At 39.9% G+C, this 21304-nt stretch overlaps 1 protein-coding gene across 3 annotated transcripts in view; it reads right to left on the minus strand.

Annotated features, from left to right (window-relative positions):
• Positions 1 to 21304, minus strand: part of EXD2 (exonuclease 3'-5' domain containing 2) — a 53919-nt gene that overhangs the window by 28241 nt on the left and 4374 nt on the right. For 2 of the 3 annotated variants that reach the window (XM_028097974.2, XM_028097947.2), the window contains exon 2: positions 12802 to 13185. In XM_028097974.2, the coding sequence (XP_027953775.1) occupies positions 12802 to 13140 (339 nt within the window). In that variant the 5' untranslated portion in view covers positions 13141 to 13185. Of the gene's footprint in view, positions 1 to 12801; positions 13186 to 14691; positions 14960 to 21304 lie in introns of those variants that run through there. The other variant, XM_028097955.2, reaches the window with a different exon arrangement.

Consider the following 21304-nt stretch of genomic DNA (forward strand, 5'->3'; position numbering starts at 1 on the left):
CATAGGTAATTCAGCGGGGTCTGGAAACCCATACCTCTACCTCTATCTGGTAGCATGCTGTGTTATTTCCTGTTTCTGCAACTACTTCTCTGAATTTCTATATATTTTGCCATTGAAGAAACCCAGCATACCATAACTGCCTGTTTGGTTTTTTTTCTTTTTCTTTTTTTATTTTAAGATTTTATTTAGTTATTTGAGAGAGAGAGGGAGAGCTAGAGAGAGAGTACCAGCAGGGGGAGGGGCAGAGAGAGAGGGAGAAGTAGGCTCCCCGCCGAGCAGGGAGCCCCACATGGGGCTTGATCCCAGGATCCTGGAATCATGACCTGAGCCAAAGGCAGACGCCTAACTGAGCCACCCAGGTGACCATGTGTCTGACTTTCAATCTTATCATTTCTGTTAGTTAGCCCTTTGGGGGTTGGATGTTTCCCTGATTTTCATCTTAAAAGGTGGAGAACACTAAGGATAATAGAGATTTGGGAAGAAAACTCAAGAGTTCTTTTAGGAACATGTTGTTTGAGATGACAGACATTGAAGGGAAGACATCAAGTAGGTAGGTGGATCTAAAAGGCTGGAGTTCTAATTTTGAGAGTCATCAGCGTTATCAACGATGTTTAAAGCTATAAAACAGATGAGATCACTTAAGAGAAGAATGTAGATAGAGGACATAAATTAGTGGTCCATGGACACATCTGCTGATCCACAGACACGTTTAATATTATTATTGTTTTGGTCTCCACATATTTAAAAACTTGCACCAAAATTTAAAAATTAGTAAAGTTCACATGTTTAAAAAATTTATATTCCAAGTTTCTCTGTAAAGAACTGGACAACCTGGCAACCCTTGGCTTGACCTGTATGGCAGCTTCCTCATTTTTTTAAGGCATGAATTCTTTAATTTACCATAATGTCTTCTCAGCACTGAAGCCTGCCACCCTCCCCAGCCCCCCACCCCCCACCCCTGCTTGAGATCATGACCTGAGCCAAAGTGGGACCCTTAAACTAACTGAGCCTCCCAGGCACCCCACCACTGTTTTTCTAATAGAAAGAAATATTTCTCAGGATCCACGTCTCTATTAAAACTAGGAAAATAAAAGATCATAGAGGCCTTGTACTTAAAGAAAAAAAGGGAGGGAGCATATTTTTTATGAAGTTTAAGAATATCTCTATATGCTCAAAAATGCAAACAATTACTCCATATCTTCATTTACATTTCCCATCTGGAACTTGTAGATATATGAGTTTGCAATCCCTGGGGTAGACAGAGAAGAGACCAAGCTTGAGCCACCTCAATATTCAGATGTGAAGTAAAAGGGAGATCAGAAGACAAAAAAGAGTAAAGAACAGTATGATAGAAGACAGGAGAGTGTGGAGACATGAAAACCAAGAAGAATGTCTGATGTAGGAACGATGCAGATGCTTTTGAGAGCTAGAATAGCACGAGTCCACATACGTGTCTGCTGGATTAGAAAACAAGAAAGCCATCAATTTGATCAGTTCCAGTAGGGTAGTCTAGTAGGTCAGATTAAAGTAGTTTGAAGAACTAATAGAGAATAGCAAATTATACCCAATCAAGTAGAAGAAAAAAATGAGAGAGCAGATATCAGTGAAATAGAACACAAACATACTAATAATGAAGATCAACAAAGTGAGTAGCTGGTTTTCTGAAAAGACTAATAAAATTGATAAGCCCATAGAAGGAGTAATCAAGAAAAAGAGAGAAGCACAAATAAGTGATGTCAAGAATGAAAAGGGAAGGTGCCTGGGTGGCTCGGTCAGTTAAGCATCTGCCTTCAGCTCAGGTCATGATCCCAGGGTCCTGGGATCGAGTCCTGCATCAGGGAGCCTGCTTCTCCCTCCACTCATGTGCTCTCTCTCTCTCAAATAAGTAAAATATTAAAAAAAAAAAAAAAAAATGAATGAAAAGGGAGGGGCACCTGGGTGGCTCAGTTTGTTAGGTGTCTGCCTCCGGCTCAGGTCATGATCCCAGGGTCCTGGGATGAAGCCCCACACAGAGCTCCCTCCTCAGTGAGGAGCCGGCTTCTCCCTCTCCCTCTGCTCCTCCTCCTCCCCACCCCCTGCAATGCGTACACCCCCTCCCCTCCATGCTCTCGGCTTGTGCTCTTGCACTCTCGCATGCTCTCTCTCTACTCTCTATCTCAAAAGAATAAATAAAATCCTAAAAAAAAAAAATGAAAAGGGAGCCATCCCTACATATTCTTCATATTGGGGAAAAAAACTGTCTGAAGATATTATAAACAAGTATATGCCCGGGGTGCCTGGGTGGCTCAGTCATTAAGCGTCTGCCTTCGGCTCAGGTCATGATCCCAGAGTCCTGGGATCGAGTCCCACGTCCAGTTCCCTGCTCCACAGTGAGCCTGCTTCCCCCTCTCCCTTTGCCTCTCCCCTGCTTGTGCTCTTTCTTGCTATCTCTGTCATTGTCTCTATCAAATAAATAAAATCTTAAAAAAAAAAACAACAGAAAGCAAGTATATGCCCATAATTTTAAAATTTGAAAGCAGCTTTAGATGAAAAATATAATTTACCAAAACAGACATGAAAATGGGGTGCCTGGCTGGTTCAGTCAGAATAGCATGCCACTCATGATCTTGGGGTCAGGAGTTCAAGCCCCATGCTGGGTGTAGAGATTACTTACTTACAACTAAATAAAAAAAAATTTTTTTTTAAAAAGGCATGAAGAAATAGACAATCTCACTAGCTCCAAAACTATTAAAGAAATGATATCCATAATTCAAATACTTCCCTAAAAAACCAAAAACAAAAAAAATTCCAGATGCCTTCCCCAGTAGATTCTAGTCAAATATTTAAGAAAAAAGAAATGGCAATCTTATACAAATTCTTCCAGAGAATGCAAAAATAAGGAAAGCCTTAACTTGTTGTATGAGACCAGCATGACTTCTTATCAAAATCGGGCAGAGTCATTTCTAGAAAAAAAAAAAAAATTACAAGCCAGTATCACTCATGAACACAGTTTTAAAACAAAAAATCCTCTAAAAAGCATTAGCAAAATGAATTCAACAATGTATAAAAAGAATAAGACATCATGACCAAGTTGAATTTACTCCAGAAATTAAAAAATCAATGTATTTCACCACCACCACAGAATAAAGAAGAAAAACTTCATAGTCAGCTCAAGATGCAGAAAAGGGCGCCTGGGTAGCTCAGCTGGTTAAGCATCAGACTCCTGATTTTGGCTCAGGTCATGATCTCAAGGTCGTGAAATTGAGCCCTGCATCAGGCTCTGCACTGAGCAGGTAGCCTGCTTGAGGATTCTCTCTCTCCCTCTGCCCCTTCCCCCTAAAAAATTGTTTAAAAAAATAATTAAAAAAAGAAATGCAGAAAAAGCACTTGATAAAATTCAACAACTATTCATAATAATAATAATAATAATAATAATAATAATAAATCCTCCTAACAAACAAAGAATAGAATGCAATGTATTTAGGGCCCTGGGTGGCTCAGTTGTTGAGCGTCTGCCTTCGGCTCAGGTCATGATCCCAGGGTCCTGGGATCAAGCCCCACATCAGGCTCCCTGCTCAGAAGGGAGCCTGCTTCTCCCTCTCTCACTCCCCTTGCTTGATTTCCTTCTCTCGCTGTGTGTCTCTCTGTCAAAGAAATAAAATCTTTAACAACAAAAAAAGAATGCAATGTATTTAATCTGGTAAAGAGATCTATAAACAAACCTATGACAGATATCATATTCAATATGAAAATGTTGAAAGCTGTGACTGTGAGATAGGGAACGAGTCGAGGATACCTACTATCACCACTTCTACTAAGCGCGACACTATGATCCTAGTCACTATGGTAAGATCGGAAAAGAAATAAAAAGTATAAGGACTGGAAAGAAATAAAATCGTCATTTCTTAATGATGTAACAGTGTACACAGAAATCCAAAGAATCTACAAGTGAGAAATTGAATTAATGAATTTAGTAAGGTTCCTTAATAAAAGAGAAATATATAAAAATCAACTACATTTCTTTATACCAGAAACACAAAAAATTTTAGATTTCATTTACAATAGAATTTTTATTTGTATTTTTATTTCTTTAAAAGATTTTATTTATTTATTTGAGAGAAAGAATGAGAGAGAGAGAGCACATGAGAGGGGGGAGGGTCAGAGGGAGAAGCAGACTCCCTGCCGAGCAGGGAGAGCTAAATAAATATTCTTAGATTAGAAAACTCAATATTATAAAAAGATACTCCCCACAAACTGATCTACTGATGCAATACAATTTCAGTCAAAATATCAAAAAAAATTTCTGTGGAACCTGAAAAGCAGAAATAAATAAAAAAAGAAATGTAAAGGACCAAGATTAAGATATTCTGGAAAAAGAACAAGATGGCAAGAACTGCTGTCCCAGATATTAGGAGTCATCATAAAACAATAGTAACTAAGATAGTTTGTGATCATAGGTGCCAAGAATAGAAAAACAGATTACTAGAGAGCCCAGAAACAGATTTTATATACAGACACTTGTTTTGTGATAAAGTGGCATTGCTGAGCAGTAAAGAAAGGTTTATCTTTTCAATTCATGGTACTAGAACAACTGGATATCCGTATGGGGAAAAAATGAAACTGGACTCTACCACACATACACACACACACGCGTACACACAGACACACATCAATTTCAGGTGAACTGTAAATCTAAATGTGCAAGCTTAAAACCACAAAACTCCAAGAAAATAATGTAGAATATCTTTATGACTAGGAGTAGGATAAGACTTCTTATATTCTGATTATCAAAAGAGAACATTAAAAGAATGTAAAGATGGGGTCGCCTGCAGCAAAGGAAACAGTCAACAAGACCAAAAGACAACCGACAGAATGGGAGAAGATATTTGCAAATGACATATAAGATAAAGGGCTAGTATCCAAAATCTATAAAGAACTTATCAAACTCAACACCCAAGGAACAAATAATCCAATCAAGAAATGGGCAGAAGACATGAACAGGCATTTCTGCAAAGACAACCAAATGGCCAACAGACACATGAAAAAATGCTCAACATCACTCGGCATCAGGGAAATACAAATCAAAATCACAATGAGATACCACCTCACACCAGTCAGAATGGCTAAAATTAACAAGTCAGGAAACGACAGATGTTGGTGGGGATGCGGAAAAAGGGGAACCCTCCTACACTGTTGGTGGGAATGCAAGCTGGTGCAGCCACTCTGGAAAACAGGATGGAGTTTCCTCAAAAAGTTGAAAATAGAGCTACCCTACGACCCAGCAATTGCACTACTGGGTATTTACCCCAAAGATACAAATGTAGTAATCCGAAGGGGCAGGTGCACCCCAATGTTTATAGCAGCAATGTTCACAACAGCCAAACTATGGAAAGAACCTAGATGTCCATTAACAGATGAATGGATAAAGAAGATGTGGTGTATATATATATATATATATATATATATATATATATATATATACATACACAATGGAATATTATGCAGCCATCAAAAAATGAAATCTTGCCATTTGCAATGATGTAGATGGAACTAGAGGGTATTATGTTAAGCAAAATAAGTCAATCAGAGAAAGACAATTATCATATGATCTCACTGGTAGGAGGAATTTGAGAAACAAAACAGAGGATCATATGGGAAGGGAGGGAAAAATAAAACAAGATGAAACCAGAGAAGGAGACAAACCGTAAGAGACTTTTAGCCTCAGGAAATAAACTGAGGGCTGCTGGAGTGGAGGGGGGTGGGAGAGATGGGGTGGCTGGGTGATGGACACTGGGGAGGGTATGTGCTATGGTGAGCACTGTGAATTGTGTAAGACTGATGAATCACAGACCTGTACCCCTGAAAAAATAATACATTTATGTTAATAAGATGGGGTGCCTGGCTGGCTCAGTCAGTACAGCATGCAACTCTTGATCTTGAGGTTGTGAGTTTGAGCCCCATGTTGGGTGTAGAGATTACCTAAAAATAAAATCTTAAAAAAAAATAATGTAAAGGCAATTCACAAAATGGGAGAAAACAGGACGCCTGGGTGGCTCAGTTGGTTAAGCGACTGCCTTCGGCTCAGGTCATGATCCTGGAGTCCCGGGATCGAGTCCCACATCGGGCTCCCTGCTCGGCGGGGAGTCTGCTTCTCCCTCTGACCCTCCCCCCTCTCATGTGCTGTCTCTCTCATTCTCTCTCTCTCTCTCAAATAAATAAAATCTTTAAAAAAAAAAAAATGGGAGAAAACATTTAAGGAATACATTTAACTCACAAAGGATTCATAGCCAGAATATATAAAGAATGCCTATAAATCAGTAAGAAAAAGACAATTCAAAGAAAAAGGGGCAAGAGACTTGAACAGGTACTCCATAAAAGAAGATATCTAAATGATCCATAAAATGTAAAAAGATGCTCAGTCAAAAAATAAAATAAATAAAAACTTTTTAGCACAATAAAGGAAACAATCATCAAAACTAAAAGGCAACCTACTGAAGGGAGAAGATATCTGCAAGTGACGTGTCTGAAAAAGGGTTAGTATCTGAAGTATATAAATAACTTCTAAAACTCAACACCCCCAGGGTGCCTGGGTGGCTCAGTTGGTTAAGCGACTGCCTTTGGCTCAGGTCATGATCCTGGAGTCCCGGGATCGAGTCCCACATTGGGCTCCCTGCTCAGCGGGGAGTCTGCTTCTCCCTCTGACCCTCTTCCCTCTCGTGCTCTCTATCTCTCATTCTCTCTCAAATAAATAAATAAAATCTTTAAAAAAAAAATAAAAAAAAATAAAACTCAACACCCCCAAAATGAATAATACTATTAAAAAATGGGCAGAAGACATGAATAGATATTTTTCCAAAGAAGACATCCAGATGGCCAACAGACACACGAAAAGATGATCAATATCACTCACCATCAGGGAAATACAAATCAAAACTACAATGAGATACCACCTCACACCTGTCAGAATGGCTAAAATCAACAACACCAGAAACAAGAGGTGTTGGTGAGGATGTGGAGAAAGGGGAACCCTCTTGCACTGTGGGTGGGAATACGAACTGGTGTAGCTGTCTGGAAAACAGTATGGAGGTTCCTCAAAAAGTTAAAAACAGAACTACCCTATGATCCAGCAATTACAATACTCAAAGAATACAAAAATACTAATCCAAAGGGATACATGCAGCCCAATGTTTAAGCAGCATTATCTATAATAACCAAATCATGGAAACAGCCATGGGTCCAATGACCGATGAATGGATAAAGATGTGGTATAGGGCGCCTGGGTGGCTCAGTTGGTTAAGCGACTGCCTTCGGCTCAGGTCATGATCCTGGAGTCCCGGGATCGAGTCCCGCATCGGGCTCCCTGCTCAGCAGGGAGTCTTCTTCTCCCTCTGACCCTCCCCCCTCTCATGTGCTCTCTCTCTCTCATTCTCGTTCTCTCAAATAAATAAAATCTTAAAAAAAAAAAAGAAGATGTGATATATATACACAGAGGAATATTACTCAGCCATAAAAAAGAACAGTCTTGCCATTTGCAACATTGATGGAGCTAAGCAAAATAAGTCAGTCAGAGAAAGACAAATAGCATATGATTTCACTCATATGTGTAATTTAATGTGTAAATTAAGAAACAACACAAACAAAGGGGGAAAAAAAAGAGAGAGAGAGAGGCAAACCAAGAATCAGACTCTTAACTATACAGAATCAGATGGTTACCAGGGAGGTAGGTTGGGGATGGGTTAAACAGGTGATAGGTATTAACAAGTGCCCTTGTTGTGATGAGCATCGGTGTTGCATGGAAGTGTTAAATCACTGTATTATATTCCTAAAACTAATATTACACTGTATGTTAACTAATTGGAATTTAAATAAAAACTCCAAAAAAAAATTTTTTTTAAATGCAAGATGGGGGTGCCTGGGTGGCTCAGTTGGTTGAGCAACTGCCTTCGGCTCAGGTCATGATCCAGGAGTCCTGGGATCGAGCCCCGCATCAGGCTCCCTGCTCAGCGGGGAGCCTGCTTCTCCCTCTGACCCTCCCCCCTCTCATGCTCTCTCTTTCTTATTCTCTCTCTCAAATAAATTAAAAAAGTCTTTAAAAAAATAAATAAAATGCAAGATGGCATAATTAAGTAAATATTTTGGATTAAAAAAACTTTTTATTTATTTTTTTTTAAGATTTTTATTTATTTATTTGACAGAGACACAGCGAGAGAGGGAACACAAGCAGGGGAGTGAGGGAGGGGAAGAAGTAGGCTTCCCGCTGAGCAGGGAGCCTGATGCGGGGCTCAATCCCAGGACCCTGGGACCATGACCGGAGCTGAAGGCAGACGCTTAATGACTCAGCCACCCAGGCGCCCCTAAAAAAAATCTTTTTAAAAAGATGCTTAACCTCATTAGTAATCAGGAATGTGAAAATTAAAACCATAATGAAATATTACTACACACCCATGGGAATGGTTAATATGTAAAAATCTGGCAGTACTAAAAAATAAATAAAATTCAAAATAAATAAAAATCTGACAATACCAAATGTTGACAAGATATACGACAAAGATAATTTTCATATAGTCTTGGTAAATCAGTAGAACCACTTCTGAAAACAACTGGAACAATGGTTACACTCATACAATACTGATTGGAGGATACATTAGTGAAAACCACCTTGGCAAACAGCTTGGCATTATCCATATAAGTTAAACATATACACAATTCCACGATCCAGGACTCCACTCATAGATACATATGCCCAGTAATAATGAGTGCATATGTTCACTGCAACAGTCTTTGTAAGTGCTCCCAATCACAAAACCCAAATATCCATCAATATTAGAATAGATGAATAAATTGTGATATTTTTATACAATAGCTTACTATATGGCAAAGAATCACAGTCACACACACCATAGGCAAATCTCACTAACATAATGTTGAGCAAAAGACAGATACAAAAGAATACATACTTGACCATTTCATATATATTAAATTTAAAAAGCAGGAATATCCAAATTATAGTGCTTAGGGATACATGCTTGAGTAATAAAAGTATAAAGAAAAACAAGAATGTGAATACTATGAAATCAGGATAATGATAACTCTTGGGGGTAACGATTATAAGGGGTCATAAGGGGAGCTCCTGGGGTACTAGCAATCTTCTATTTCCTGACCTAGTTTCTAGTTACACAGCTGTTCTGTTCAGATAAATCATTTAGCTATTTTTGTTTCAGGCACTTTTCTTGATATGTTTTATTTCACAAAAAAAGGTTAAGAAAAAAAGACCTAAGGGGCAAGTTAAACAGATGAGACAAAACTAAATAAAGAGAAAAGGGGACTGTAAAAGAGACCTAAGGAAACTGTGCAGAATGAATCCAGAGGGATGACAATTATGTTAACTATAAAGGAGAGAGGTGCCTGGGTGGCTCAGTCATTAAGCGTCTGCCTTTGGCTCAGGTCATGATCCCAAGGTCCTGGGATCGAGCCCTGCATTGGGCTCCCTGCTCAGTGGGTGAGTCTGCTTCTCCCTCTCCCTCTGCTCCTCCCCCTGCTTGTACCCTCTCACTCCCTCTCAAATAAATAAATAAAGTCTTTAAAATTATATATATATATATATAAGAGAGAGATTACCAGACATGTAGGATAGCATAAAAAGTAGAGAGTACAGCTGATCAAATTCCAGCAAGAAAGAAGGAACACGATGAGGAAGATGAGAAGGGAAAGGAGGAGGAAAGGGGGGAGGAGGAGGAGAACAAACAAGGTAAAGACGATTTTCAAAGAGAATTTAAAAATTCAAAGAAAATACCAATCCTCATTTCCAGCTATCTCTCTGAATCCCAAGCTGGAAATACAGAGAGAACACCTAGCCTCATCATAGTGAATCTTTAGAACCACAAACTCAAAGTGAAGATCTTAGAAGGAGCTACAGAAAGTTCGATTACTATAAGGAAGCAACATTTAGACTGACAGATAACAGCAACAAGGGAAGCCAGAAGACAATGGAATACTGTCTTGAGAATGACGATTAATTGCCAAGTTAGAGTTTTATATCCAGTGAAAGTATCTTTCAAGATCAAGAGTAAAATACACTTTCCAAACAATAACAATGACAATAAGTTTAATGAGCCCTCAAGAAATAAACTTCTAGGGGCTTCTGGGTGGCTCACTTGGTTGAGTGACTGACTCTTGATTTTGGCTCAGGTCATGATCTCAAGGTCGTGAGATGGAGCCACATAATGGGGCATGGAGACATGCTGGGTGTGGAGCCTGCTTAAGATTCTCTCTCTCCCTGTCCCTCTGCACCACCCTCCAAATGGTTCTCAAGCTCTCTCTCTCTCCCTTAAAAAAAGAAAGGAAGGAAAGAAGAAAAAGAAAGAAACAAACAAACAAACAAACTTCTACAGGATAACCTTGAAGAAAATTATCCCAAAAGGAAGGTCTGAGAGATAAGGGGAAAATGAGCAGATAAAAAGGTAAACGCTTCAGTAAATCCAAACACTCACTGTGTTCAAAGGAGCAAAAACCATAGCTAAACAAACACAAAAAGTGGGGACGCCTGGGTGGCTCAGTCGGTTAAGCATCTGCCTTTGGCTCAGGTCATGATCCCAGGGTCCTGGGATGGAGTCCCGAGTCAGGCTCCCGGCTCAGTGGGGAGCCTGCTTCTCGCTCTGCTTGCTTCCCCCTGCTTGTGCTGTCTCTTTCTGACCAATAAAATAAATAAAAATCTAAAAAAAACCCAAAAAGTGAATAAAAGAGGAAAGGAAATAGAGATGGAAGAATGAAGGGGCGCCTGGGTGGGGCAGTTGGTTAAGTGTCCAACTCTTGATTTCAGCTCAGGTCATGATCTCAGGTTTGTGAGATCGAACGTCAGGCTCTGCGCTCAGTGCAGAGTCGGCTTGGGATTCTCGCTCTCTCTCTCTCTCTCTCCCTTTGCCCCTCCCCCATCTCTAAAAAAGAAAGGAAGAAATGGAAGAATGGAGAGACCAAGGAATGAATGATTTTCTTCCTAAAGCTTTTCTGCAGCCATAATCAGGGAAATGCAATCACACCGGAAGGAGATGTGGCTTCCAGCAGGCGTTAAATACTCACCCAAAACCAAAATGAAGTAGGTTTGGGATTACTTGCCACTTTAACTTATCCATGCCTCTGCTATAGTAATTAAACAATTACTATCACCAACTATTCACTTCAGACTACCCTGTTGCTGCACTGATACTTCATTTAATTAGAAAATCAAGCTGTTTGGCAAAAGTGAATTTTCCTCGTCTATTAAAGCTCACTATTTAGCAATGGCTTCTTCTATTATTATTGGTGCAAATATTTCTAAAATGATATAATTTCTTATATAGAATACACCAAAAGTATCCAATCCTTTCCTGATTGCCCAAGGTCATTGGCAGAAAAAATTACTATTATTTCTGAAATAGCCTCCAGTAGCCAAGGTATGAGGTCTTGTGTGACTACTAAGCCTTGCCCACGCTGCCACGTGTACCCTTGATCATCACTGCCCTGGCATCTGCTAGGCCTCCCACCCTGCTCTGACCTGATTTTGTGGCAGCTTTTCTGCTTAGAGCCTCTTCTGATTCCAGGTCCTGGCTCTAGGCCATATCCTAAATATCCAGAAGAAATACATCAGAGAATCTTGGCAAGGCATTCTACTGAATTAGTAAGAAATGATAACTATGATTTATTTATAGTTTTATAATATCTTCTGTTTCAAGGAGATTAAAGTTCACTCTGTGAATCAGGATGACAGAGAAAAAGACGCACCATATGATCCTCATCCCAACTATGTAACAACTCTCCCAAAGGAAGAGCTATGAGAAAAAATCAGATGTCAGGCGCCTGGGTGGCTCAGGCGGTTAACTGCCCGACTCTTGATTTCGGCTCAGGTTGTGATCTCAGGGTTGTGAGATTGAGCCCGTGTCGGGCTTCATGTACTTGGCATGGAGTCTGCTTGGGATCTCCTTCTCCCTCTCTCTCCGCCCCTCCCCCCACTCGTGCACTCTCTAAATAAATAAAATCAAGGAAAGAAAGAAAGAGAGAGAGAGAGAGAGAAAGAAAAAGAAGAAGGAAGGAAGGAAGGAAGGAAGGAAGGAAGGAAGGAAGGAAGGAAGGAAGGAAGGAAGGAAGATTGATTAACCAGATGGTTAAGAAAGCCCTGGGCTCAAGTGGTTACCTTTTTATGCCTCCTTTCCTAGCTGTAAAGTAAAGGTAACAAGAGTATCTTCCTACATTGGATTACTGTGGAAATTAAATGAGATAATGGAAACAAAACAGCAAAGTACCTGGCTGAGGGTAATTAGTATTTCAAATTTTAACTGTTATCTCTTTAAATGCTACTTTGTGTAATAATTCCCATTTAAGTAGACTTCCTTAACTATCTTCTCCATGGCATCCTTATGAAAAAACTATTAAAAATATTAATAGTAGCTAATACTTAATGAGCACTGACTATATGTGAAAATCATGCTAACCCCTTTATAGGGCTTGTCTATTTGAATCCTTTGAAAACTCCTGGGAGGGAGATACTATTACATCCCTATGGGACACAAGTTCACTGAGACTCTGAGAGGGTAAGTAGCTTGTCCAAATTCAAAGAATGATAAGTGGTCAAAATGGAGCTTGTACAGATATGTCTCACTCTAGAACCCATGATTGTAAGCACTCCCCTATCCTGAGAAGAGAAGCTTCTCCTTCTGCTAAATTCCTATTTGTGAGCTAGCTGAGAACAAGCTAATTCTCCTTTAATCTTATCCTCTACTTGACTATTCAAGTTACCTAGTTAGAAAAGCAGCAAAGATTTACACGTTTTGTTTTTGCTTTTTAACTTACCCACTCACAGTCGATTCCAAGTACTGGAAAATCTTCTAACTCACTCCTAAGCAAGGGCTCAATGTGGTCCCACTCGGCCTCCTGAGACACAGTCACCACCTTTGCGCCGAGGATCCTCTCCTCCCATGAGGCTCCGGGGGCCCTGGAGCACAGCCGGACCTCTTCTGGAGCGGGCAGCTCCCTCCTGCCCGGTGTTTGATGCTGTGGATGCTGCCGTCGCTGCCCGCTGTCCGGGCTGTCTTTACTCCTCCGCCGCCGGATGCCTTTCCACAGGACAAACCCCCCCACGGCCACACCGATGAGGGTGGTCACTGTCAAAGCCATTAAGTATCTAGACATCTTCAACTTTTTCTGTTTAGGAAAGCATATCACTAATCCCACAATCTGCAAAACAAGTGGCAACAATATATTTACATACAGAATTTAAACCTAGATGGAAACATGTTTTCCCCTAAAAAATGCTCCACTTATAATCTATGTGTCCACAAACTAAAACAAAATGCTACAGATTTCCACATGGAAAGAGTGATATTTCTTTTTCTCACTTTTGTACCTTCTGTATTCCATCTCCATCTTCATTCTCATCCGAGGAAACCCCCCTGCCCCCTACCAGCTGCCCAGCGCTCACTTCATCATGTGACAACAGAGTGTCTGAACATAGACACACCTGTACAGAATTTGAAAAATCAAAATTAATTATAAAATTATTAACTAATTAAAATCCTACTGCCCTTAGGTGACTACTGTGATCAGTTTGATGTTCTATTATTTTATACAATTAAAAAAATAAGAATGGCAGATGGCTTTAGTCAGGGAAACCCCACACAAAAGTCTCTCTTCCATTTTTCTTGTTACACGTGGTTTTCTCCGTCTATCTTTTGTTTTCCTATTTTTGACAGAGAAATGGATATATAGTACTATTTCTGTACTACTTAAATAACAACAGAAAATGTGTAACAATAAAGGGTAAGTGGCCCTTGGCCTCAGTCACGGAAAGAAATCAGGGGGCAGACATCATTCCATACAAGGTGATTGATCCTGTCTGGGAAGCAGGCCCAGTATAGTCAGATAACTCCATTACTCAAGAGAAGTCAGGTATCTAAATTTTATGTGAAATATCACTATTTTTAAGTGTCAGCAACAAACTTACAGTTTTTAAAACATTGTACCAGCCAAACAAAAACACTCTGGGCTCTGTGCCACCCATCTGTGGGCTCTGGCCTAAAATCTCTAATGCCCAAAGACACAGTGATCCGCTAGACCCTGCCTATGCTTCTCTATGGCTGAGAGTTTACCACTGAATGTGTACCATTTTAATCATTTTTCAAAGTTTCGGTAACAGTTATTTTTTAAATAATTTAATATTTACAACAACGCTGGGCTATCATACCTACAGAGATATTTGGCATTGGAGATGAAAAATGAAATCACAACAATTATTACACTGCTAATGAAAACAATAAAATAGCTGCACTGTTTTAAAAAGATTTACTTTATTGCTGAAACTGTTTTAAGTATTCATGTGTCCTTTCTCCAGTACTTTTACTTAAGGCTTAATAAGATTAAAGAATCTGCACAAATTTCTAGTTAAAATATTCTGAGAAGATGTTTTAAAAAAAAACCCTTTCTCACTGGAAACAATACAAAATGCTGGAGAAGACATTAAAAAGATAAAAGTATAATACAGAGTTAAATTCAAAAAGAGGAAAGGGAAATCATCAGGTGCCAGAAACGGAAGTGCATGGGAGAGACAGCTGGGCACAGACCAGAGCCCCAGGGCTGGGGTATATTGCCAGCCCATGACCAGAAGTCTAGGCCACGAGGCCAGGGTACAGATGGGACTCTGGAGAGTGCTACCTTGTCCATGAACAGGAACTGAAAACTACTCACCCACCACGGTCCAGGCAAGCCACCTGCCCAAGGCTGAGAGTATGAACAGAGCTCCTCATAGGAAGACAGTCCCTCGATCCTGCACTATGAAGCAGTACAGGGGCCAAGTTCACATTATCCTCACAAAAGAAAACCCTAAGCCAAGAACCTAAAACTAAAATGGTTAGAATTGGTGCATTCTGTTGGAGTGTGTGTGTGTGTGTGTGTGTGTCTGTTTCTAACACACAGGAAACACGTAGGACTTCCACAGAAGATCAGTCCCTAGAAGAGCAATCATAAATGAATAAAAACAAAACAAAAATCAAAAAACCCTAGAGCCAATAAAAAACAGTTCACAGAAGAACCAAACAAAAATATCCATATCTGAAATCTGAAAGGAACTTTAAAATAACACCACTTGGGGAAATTAAGGAAAATAAAATCTAAAACATGAACAAGAGACAACAAAAAGTAGAAATTCTAGACATGAAAGATATTTGTTAAAATTTTTTTAAAAGTTCAATAATCAGGGCGCCTGGGTGGCTCAGTTGTTAAGCGTCTGCCTTCGGCTCAGGTCATGATCCCAGGGTCCTGGGATCGAGTCCTGCATCAGACCGGGGAGTCTGCTTCTCCCTCTCCCTCTGCCTGCCGCTCTGCCCACTTGTGCTCTCTCTCTGTCAAATAAATAAAATCTTTAAAAAAAAAAAGTTCGGGCGCCTGGGTGGCTCAGCTGGTTAAGCAACTGCCTTCGGCTCAGGTCATGATCCTGGAGTCCTGGGATCGAGTCCCGCATCGGGCTCCCCGCTCAGTGGGGAGTCTGCTTCTCCCTCTGACCCTCTTCCCTCTCGTGCTATCTCTCATTCTCTCTCTCTCAAATAAATAAATAAAATCTTTAAAAAAAAAAAAGTTCAATAATCAATAGGTTAAATAGTAGATCAGACAGAGAGAGTGAGTTAGGGAATTGAAGATAAATCTGAGGATCTCACTCAGAATGTAGCACAGAAAGATGTAGAAAACATAGCAGAGACACGAAGGATAGATAGAGAAACTCAACATCCATGTAGTGAGGAGTTGGAAGATGGAGGTCATCAGATTTAGTACAGTTCTCTGAGTCCCAAGTTGGATAAATTAAATCTATCCACAAAAAGACTTAAGAATGTTCGTAACAGCTTTATTCATAAGACTAAAGATACATGCATGAATCTTAAATAACATTACGTTGAGTGAAAGAAGCCAGATACAAAAGAGATACTGTATGGTTCTATTTACATAAAGTTCTAGAACAACTAAAATTAATCTATAGTAGAAAAATATCTGAACAGTAGTTGCCTCGGGGTGGGGGTGGGGGGTTACAGGGAAGAGATTTAAGCTGAGCACTAAGTATCAAAAAAAGAGCCAGTCACGAAAAATTCTAGGGAAGAGCATTTCAGGCAAGAGGGAACTTTCTAGAATTGTGTGTAACATTCCAAGTCTTGATGGAAGCTTGGGTGACACAGGTACACACATCTGTCAAAATTCAGCAATGTTAAAAAAAAATTCAGCAATATTTCTGATGTTTTCCTGGTGTCCTGACTGATGAATAACTGCTGGTTCATTCACTGTCTATCTTTCCCACTAGACTGTAAGTTCCATGAAAACAAGGACCTTACCTTACCCCAGGAACTAGCACAGAGCTCATAATAATAAATACTCATTGAATGAATAAAACTCAATTCAAGGTGTTATATTTTATGATAAATGTCTCTACTTTAATCATCCAATTACAAAAATCTGTTTATTCCAATGAAAAAAGCATTTTTCCCCTTACTGAGCCTTGATGCTAAAAAGAAACAGCATGATTCAATGCTGCGCCAAAAGTGAGAAAAATCAAATTTCGCATTACAAACTGAAAGTCTGTGTCCCTCTAAAATTCGTATGTTGAAATCCTATCCCCCAATGTGATGGTATTAGGTGGAGCCTCTGGAAGGTGAGTAGGGTTGGGTGAGGTCATGAGGGTGGAACCCCAAGAAACGGGAGTAGTGCCCTTATAAAAGCTTGCCTCCCTGATCCGTCACATGAGGATACAAGAAGTCAGCAGTCCGCCTTGTGAAAGAGGGCTCTCACCAGGCCCTACCCATGCTGGCACCTTGCTCCTGGACTTCCAGCCTCCAGAACCGGGAGAAATACGTTTCTGTTTTTTATGATCCACCCAGTCTGTGGTATTCTACTTTAGCAGCCCAAAGAGACTAAGATACCTTTCTAAGGGCTTGCTCTGGGATCCAAAGCTTTCAGTGCCTCACCACCTTCCATGACTGAAAACAAATCTGCCATTTTAGTTTATTTTTTTAAATTGTACATAGTAGGGGCACCCGGGTGACTCAGTCAGTTAAGTGTCTGCCTTTGGCTCAGGTCATGATCTCGGGGTCCTGGGATGAGCCCCGTGTCAAGCTCCCTGCTCAGCGGGGAGTCTGCTTCTCCCTCTCCCTCTGCCGCTCCCCCCGCTTGTGTGCACGCTCTCTCTCTCAAATGAATAAATAAAATCTTTAAAAAAAATAAAATAAAGTTGTACCAGTAATTGAATATCAAACTGACAACAGTGATTACCTAATGGTAGTAGGATTATAATTTTGATTTTTCAAATTCTATGCAAGTATGTGAATCTCTTGATAATTAGAAAAGTACTCGTTTTTTTAAACTGATGCTTTTTACAGATAGGCAATGTAAATATCGCACTTAAGACATGATTATATTCCTGAAATAAATCACATTTGGATGAATTAAACAAATATGTTAAGCTGTTCAGGGAGCAGCCTAAGGTAGAGGATAAGGTCAAGGGCCCTAGAGTAAAATACCCTGGATTCAAATCCAGCCCCTGCCACTTGCTAGCTATGTAACTTGGGCAATTCACTGAATTTAAGTCTCTGCTGCCTCACTGGTAAAATGGGAAAGATAGTACCTGCCCTGTAGGACTCTTGTGAAACTTAAAAGTAAGGTGATCAATACACCTGATTTAGCATACTGGCTAGCATATCAGGGTTCCATAAATGTCAGCTCTTACTGCTATTGGGCTCTATAAACCACAGAACTCCTATTAAAGGAAAACAAAGAATCACAGAGTGAAAATTCAGGAGCCAAATTCAGCTCCTGCACAAGGTAAGAGACTTTTCCGTGGTAATCCTGACAGATCATGACCTGGTCTCTATCTGAATACTTCTAGGAACAGAGTTCATCACCTTAAGAGGGGGTTTTTGTTGAAAAGTCCTTGCATTCTGCAAAAGTTCCCTACTTAGACATTGCTCTCTTTTTAGGTTTTTTTTAGGGGGAGAGGAGCAAAGGGAGAGAGAGAATTTTAAGCAGACTCCACAACCAGCGTAGAGCTGGACGTGGGGCTCGATCTCACAATCCTGAGATCATGACCTGAGCCGAAATCAAGAGTTGGGCACTCAACTGACTGAGCCACCCTGTTGCCCCAGAAATTGCTCTCTTTGATGTCTTTGATGTTCAGTCTGGCCCCTGAAATGACAACAGTGTTCCTTCCGGACAGCCTGTGAGATATGTAAAGGCAGCTTTTATAGTTTCTCTTAGAACATTCTTCTCAATCCAAGCAGCCTTCCTGTGACCTGGGAGGGTCACCATTGTGGCCGGGTCCTTCTGAACACCTCCAAGTTTGTCAATGTATCTCTTAAAATGTGGCACCCAGGTCGGTATTCAATACTTGAGACAGAGTGCAATTGGTGTGGACGACGCTGGTATTACTACTTCCTGGGAGCTGGACCCTAGACTTTATTAATACTATATGAAATAACCTGTTTTTGAGTAGAAGAAACCCAACGGTGGGTCATATAAAGCTTGTGGTCAACTGAAATTCTCTGATACCAACTCGAGTCCCCCATTTTATATCATTATAATTCATATTTTGCACTTAAATCCAAAGCTTTACATTTCCTTCTTTTAAATTTCATCTTGTTTATTTCAGCCAAATGTTTCATCCTTTGAGACCAATCTGCATCTTGATTGTGCATTCCCTCTCAACTTAGAAATCATTTTGCAGAGATAGGCAAATTTTTGTTTTCAAAGAAAATAACATCTTCTCACATGTGTTTTAATTCATTTTTTACATGTATTTTTGCATTTCATACTATCTCCATATTTCATAACATTAAAATAAGGTGACATTAAAATAGAAAAGGCTTAAAAAATAAAATATTATTGATTTGCTTCCAGTGAGAAGGGTACTCAGATACGGAGTTCCCAGGCATATGGTAAGGTTCCTGACTTACTCTTTGTTACGTGTGGCCCCTGTAAGAGAAAGGCCTCACAGGGAACCTGGAGGAGCAAGCAGGGTACCTCCAGGGAGGGAACGCTTGGCAACATTCAAAAAACAGATTAATTCATTTTCACATGGAGAGGTTTTGTGTGGGTGTCTTTCCAGCCAAAGGGTTCGCTCAGCAAACATAAATAATAAAGCCAGATGTTGTGTCAGACTAAAAAGGGTTAAAAGGCACAATCTACTCTCAAAAACGTAGGATTCAGGAAAGGAGAAATACCTGTAGTGAACAGGTTGCAGGGCTGGGGGAGAACATGGCGCAGCCCGGGGCTGACAAAGAGGAAAGAGCGCGGTACCACTAGCAGGAACGCTCGGGAGAGGGCAGGGGAGGCTGCCGCTGGGGTCAAAACCTGAGCGTGAGCCATCCGGGTGCGCAGCCATCGAGGAGAAGGGCACGCCAGGCACAGGGAGCAGCATGTACGGGGATACAGGAGGCAGGAGGCACCACAGTATAGGTGAAAAAGTTCAAGCAAATTTAACGTGTACTGTAAGTGTAAAATACGGAATTTTGCAGACTTACTATGAAAAAATGTAAAAGTATCTTACTGATCATTTCCATATTGATTTTTAAGGAGGACCTTTTTTATTTTAGTAAAATATCCAAAACACAAAATTTACCACGTAACCATTTTTAAGTGAATGATTCAGTGGCATTAACTACATTCACAATATTGTACATCATCGCCACTATTCGTTTCCAGGACTTCCTCGTCACACACAAACTCTGTACATGTTAAACAGTAACTTCCCATCCCATCCCGTGCAACCCTTGGTAACTTCTATTACACTTTCTGTTTATATGAATTTCACATTGCTTTCTTCTATCTATGTTGAAATAATATTTGGATATACTGGGTTAAAAAAATGTTATTAAAATTAAGTTTACCTTATTTCTTTACATATACATATATATATATATTTTTTTTAAAGATTTACTTACTTATTTTGGAGAGGGAGTAGGGGCAAAGGAAGAGAGAGAACCTCAAGCAAACTCCCCACTGAGTGCAGAGCCTAACATGGGGCTTGATTGCACAACCCTGAAATCATGACCTGAGCCAAAATCAAGAGTTGGACACTTAACCAACTGAGCCACTCACGAGCCCCTCTCTTTAGATTCTTAATGTGGCCACTAGAAAACTGTATTTATGGGGCTCACATTATATTTCCATTGGACAGTGCTGTACTAGAGCATAATGTGCATACAAGAAAACAGAGACAGATGGTGCTGGAATGAGCAGATCCAGAGCGAGTCGTGAGGGGCCTTAAAGTACCTTACAAGATAAAATCTTATAGGTAATGGACAGCCAATAATAGACTTACAAAGGAAGTGCCAGGCTCAGACTCAGATTTCAAAAAACACCATGGTGGCTGTGTGGGTGCTAGACTGGAGGAGAGAAAGGCAAGACACAGGAAGACCTGATGGAAGACTCACAATAGTAGAGCCTGGAAGGGAAGATCCAAATTGGCAGAAGAAGGCAGAATGAAAAAGAATCATGAGGCAGGTGGGTGGGGCGGGGGAGGTCACCTGGCTGGCTTGGTCACTAGAGCATGTGACTCTTGGGATCATGAGATGCCAACGCTGGGTGTAGCTCTTACGTTAAAAAAAGAAAAAGAAAAAGAAAAAAAGAACCATGATTCCTAACAGAATGATCACATTGGAATCACCTGGGTAAGTAAACAAGTCATAACTTTTACAACTTACCATTTTGAAAGTTTGATGAATATATAAAATCAATAGCTTTCCAAAACCATTATAAAAATATGAAGAAAACCCCACTCAAAATAGCAAAATACACTTTTTTAAAACCACACACAAAACAACAACCACATACACACACACACCTAGGTATAAACTCAACAAGAAATGTGCAAGATTGATATGAAGAAAAATAGAAAACTTTACTGAAGACACAGAAGCCTGGAAGAGCAGAGAGATATTATCACAGCTGTCAAATACAGAGCACACAGCATGTACCAGGCACCTCATATTATATGCAATCATGTACACATTACTCAATCCTTTCAACAACCTTCTTCAAAAGGTACTATAAGTACTCTATTTTTTTAATAAAGAGATTAACCGTTTTACAGAAATAGTCAAAATAATATACAAATGCAATGCAAACTTAATTTTAAAAAACTTTTTTAAAAAATGAATTGACCACCAAGAGAGGGAATAGAAACCCCAGGATGGGAGAAAATATTTGCAAAACATATATCTGCTAAGAGCATGTATGCAGACTATATAAAGAACTCTTACAATTCAATATAAAAAAGACAAACCGGTTAAAAACAGGCAAGGATCTGAACAGACATTTCTTCAAAGAA

This window comes from Eumetopias jubatus, unplaced genomic scaffold (assembly GCF_037043125.1).
Source record: "Eumetopias jubatus isolate StellerSeaLion01/CBP00866 unplaced genomic scaffold, mEumJub1_p1.0 scaffold_7, whole genome shotgun sequence".
Lineage (NCBI taxonomy): Eukaryota > Metazoa > Chordata > Mammalia > Carnivora > Otariidae > Eumetopias > Eumetopias jubatus.